Source organism: Argiope bruennichi, chromosome 6 (genome assembly GCF_947563725.1).
Source record: "Argiope bruennichi chromosome 6, qqArgBrue1.1, whole genome shotgun sequence".
In the NCBI taxonomy this organism is placed as follows: domain Eukaryota; kingdom Metazoa; phylum Arthropoda; class Arachnida; order Araneae; family Araneidae; genus Argiope; species Argiope bruennichi.
The window spans coordinates 97915602-97919808 of NC_079156.1; the positions used below are offsets into that span (position 1 = coordinate 97915602).

At 26.1% G+C, this 4207-nt stretch overlaps 1 protein-coding gene across 1 annotated transcript; it reads right to left on the reverse strand.

Annotated features, from left to right (window-relative positions):
- Positions 1 to 709: 709 nt before the first annotated feature.
- On the reverse strand, positions 710 to 3985 carry LOC129971056 (cuticle protein 63-like). Its single transcript, XM_056084524.1, has 3 exons — positions 3960 to 3985; positions 2342 to 2440; positions 710 to 1053 (listed from the first exon to the last, which is right to left on the reverse strand). Exons 1-3 carry the CDS (start codon positions 3969 to 3971, stop codon positions 766 to 768), a joined length of 399 nt encoding a protein of 132 aa, XP_055940499.1. The 5' UTR covers positions 3972 to 3985; the 3' UTR covers positions 710 to 765.
- Between the last annotated feature and the right edge of the window lie 222 nt (positions 3986 to 4207).

A 4207-nucleotide genomic window follows, 5' to 3' on the forward strand; every position in this document is an offset into this window, starting at 1 on the left:
TTGCCAATTTTTTAATTATTAAATTATAATCCAACATGATTGATATAAAAAATTATCTTCACAAAGCTTTATACTTTTTGGAAAGTCATTTAATCTAATAGTTTTTAAACAAATGAATTTAGAAGTTTAAATCAATAATTTCGTTGAATATAAAGTATCCGTTTTCATCCTCTTTTAAGAATTACAATAGTCTTCCGAACATAAAAAATTCCTGTGCCCTATTTATTATTTTCTAACTAATTTTTTGATATTTTATAGAAATTAATGCTTTCAGCTTACTAAATATTATGTAAATGTTAACATTTTAAGACAAAACACTTATTAATATTAATTTTATGATAGAAAATCATTTGTCACCAAAGGTGACTATAAAATAATAAATTAAATTTTTAAAATGTCAGTAAACAAAATCGTTAAAATCCAAAAATTCTAAGCAAGAATAAAGGCAGAATTACAGATTATAAGTTATGCTAAAAATATCTGATATATATAACTTATAGAAAATATATTCTATAAATTATCTAATATATATAAAAAAAATCTTGTTTGTCATGTAAAATTTAAAAACTGTTCGTAACCATTCCGAAACATAATTGTAATTTAAGTGTTTTGAACAAGGATGTCATGTATTTGAAAATCCTTTAATAAACAAAACAATTTGCGAATAAAAAACTAGTTTATTTCACACCATAAACATTACACTTAATCAAAATAAATAATGTGATCTTTCGAGGGGCAGTCCATTCAAATTAAAAAATTTGTTTCTTAATACAGAACTTTGCCGAGTCCAAGAGCACCGTGTCCGAGTCCAAGAGCTCCATATCCGAGACCGAGAGCTCCGTGTCCGAGACCAACTCCATATCCGAGACCAGCACCATATCCGAGTCCAAGAGCTCCATGTCCAAGTCCAAGTGGAGCACCATAGGCAAAAGGAGCAGCAATAGCTGGGGCGGCGACAGCGATGGCGGCGGCTTTTCCTACTTCAGCCTTGGAGTTGATGGATCCAGTTGCTCCATCCCTGATGTCATAGGCATAAGCGTAGTTACCGAAAGCCTATACAGATACCAAAAAACAGATTAAATTTCTGCCATTTAAAAACATATTTTCAAATAAGTGGAAAAAATTACTTTTAAAACAGTGTGAGCTCTAATGCATACAAATATGTTTAAGAAGGATTACCATGTAATTGAAGGAACACAATCTGTTTGGTTTTCTTTGATTTTTCACATTATGCATAAAAAAAAATTGATAGTTTTTTTATCTACTTTTGGGAGCAGATATGCTTACGATTTATTCTGTTATTTTAATTCCGTTGATCAATGTGTTTTTTTCTGGCATTTTGGATTCAAAAGAGGATAAGACTTTTTAAATTCCTTTTATAAAATCTTCCATGAAAGTTGTGCAAATCCTAGCTGTTTTCTTACAAGACAATTTACATAAGAACTGATGCTTCAATGAAAGAATCATTTATTTCTTTAGCAACTTTGGTTTATTTTCTCTGGATTATCATGATAAAAATATGTTTCATTATTAAATGAAAGGAAAAGTTTTTAATTAAGGCATTCAATTATATACAAAATATTCATTCATCTTATGATACTTATTTGAAAAAAGGAACCATTTATCGATAAAAAACAATTATTTATTCTGAAAGTAGGAATGTTTTTATTTTTAAATAAATGTTATTTCTTTTTTATCTAAAATTACTTGCATACATATTTTTTATTTCAGTGGCATCAACATTGAGTTTTAAATACGAAATATACAAGTTGAAAGAGTCAATGTTTGATTTGAAATTCCGTTTAAAATAATTTACAAGTACAAATTAAAATTTTAAAAAATCAGTTTTTTTTTTATTTGAATTAAATTTACATTCACACTATTCTTTTATTTTGTTAAATTTTGAATTTTATATATGAGAATTTACGTTATTTTCAAAAGCGAATATTAAATTCTCAGTTATTTTATCGTTATTTTTTTTATCAAATTATAGGGCTAAAGCTAATATATTTATATAATCATAAGAGTATTATTTAAACTAATAATCATATTATTATATGAAATGATCATATTCTAGTATATTTGAATAAATATATAATTTTGCTCAGTTTTAAACTTACGAAAGCATCTGTTAGAATGCTTTTATATACATATATTGTCATTATGACAATATATGATGAATTATGCATTGGAAGCGACACTCTGCATGATCGAACTTATCTCATTACTCTTAATATAAAATATCATTTGATACAATAGATAAAAATTTCTTTAAAATTTCATAGAAATAACAAATAACAAATCTACGAAAATTAAGGATATGAAACTTTTCAGAACGTACATCTTGCTGTCTGGATTCTGCGCTGACTCCGGTGCTGACGAGGGGAGCGGCCAGGAGGGAGGCATGGGCAGCTGCGAGGGCAGCGCACAAGATGACAACCTGTTGAAACAGTAAGTTAGTAATTATTCTCATCACTTTAAAGACCTCGTATTTTTATTTTATTCCGACATTTTTTTGTATGAATTTAGAGTATGAAGTCAATGAGAAACTTGAAGCAATCGCAATTTTGTGAGTGTATGTAATTCAAAGGCGTCGGTAAAAAGTTTTAGAAATATGAATGTACCTGGGATTCTTTTTATGCTTAGAATTTGTATTATTAAAAAAAAAGATTTCATCATTTTTTTAAATTTTTAATTTACTTTGATTCAAAGAGTCCTTAAACGAGGAAATTAATTTTATTTTTTATCTGCAGAGCCAAAAGAATCCCCCACTATTGTTCAAATAAGGTTTTAGAAAATAGTACAAGAATTAATAAAAAAATTTCAGAACCAAATGGATGAAAAAAGTTCATATTTTGAATCTCTCATTAATAAGACATTATTTGATAAGTGAAATGTTGAAACAAAACCAGGCCAATTTTTGGACAGATTTTATAATTTTGAATCGCGATTAAAGTTTGATTCAAATCAGATTCAATAATTTTTAACAACGGTTAAACTTTATTAACGAATCAAAATAATTTCTGATAGAAAACTTAAAAGCTAAATTAGCAAAAGAAATTAAAAATAATGTGTTTCTCGTTTTTTTAACCTTTCTTCAGATTCTTGTCTAAGAATTTATAAAAATTTAAAACATTTGTTTCGCTTTCTTATCTTATAATGAAAACTTTCCCATACAAAAATATACGATATTTATTTTTAGTTAAAAAAATATATTTCTTAGCAATTTTTGCCATGGAAAAAAATGGAGAAAAAGAAAATATATATTTTATGTGTATTATTTCTAAAACTGAAGTACTGAAAAAAAACCTCTCTCATATGTTTATCAATAGAAAGGATAGAGTTCAGTTGGAAAAAATAGATACGCTTAAATTTCTACATTGTTAAGTATATATTGATAGTATATATTTTTTATAATTCATCTTCATAATAAAATAAAAATTTTACTTGAGTAAAAAAAATTACTCAAGTAGCTCTATTATTTTGATCTATAAACATAAGTATTTTAATTTTTGTAGCGAAATCACACTCTGATTATAAACATTAAGCAAAAAATCTGAAATTAAAGTAAATTCTCATGATAAATACTAAACTACAAAAACAATAAAATTAAAAATAAAATGAAAAATAATTCTCCAACGTTCAATTAATATTACAGAAGTAAAGAATTAAGATATTTTACTTTTATCCTTTAAGGAAGCCAACCTGAAATTATCTTAATAAATCATTTTAACAAGCGCATTTAAAACTATTTTACTGTATAGATAATTAATATCATGAGAATCAATTCATATTTCTAATTCATTAAATATTGAAATTATATAAAAAAAAGGATAAAGACTATGTTAATTTTCTTTAATCAGAAATCAAAGTGAGTGCAATATGGTTATATCTGAAGTTTAAAGAATAATTTAAAGAATTTTTAGAACTTTTTCATTAGGTAATGCAATAAAACTCACCTTAGCGATCATGTTGATAGTTTGGTTTACTGTGTTCGAATACACTGACTAGAAATTGAAACTTCGGAAGTATTTATAGCTCTAAAATGGCTTAAGAAAAAAAAATATATGAAAACCTGTATATGTAAATTATTAGTTTTAGTTTCGATTTGGCGCAAGCGGATGTTTTCAAGAATAAAATAGGAAAATTTGTATGAAATTTTGCTTTTGTCTGGACGAAAGTTGATGTCCTTGTTGTTGTTGATTTC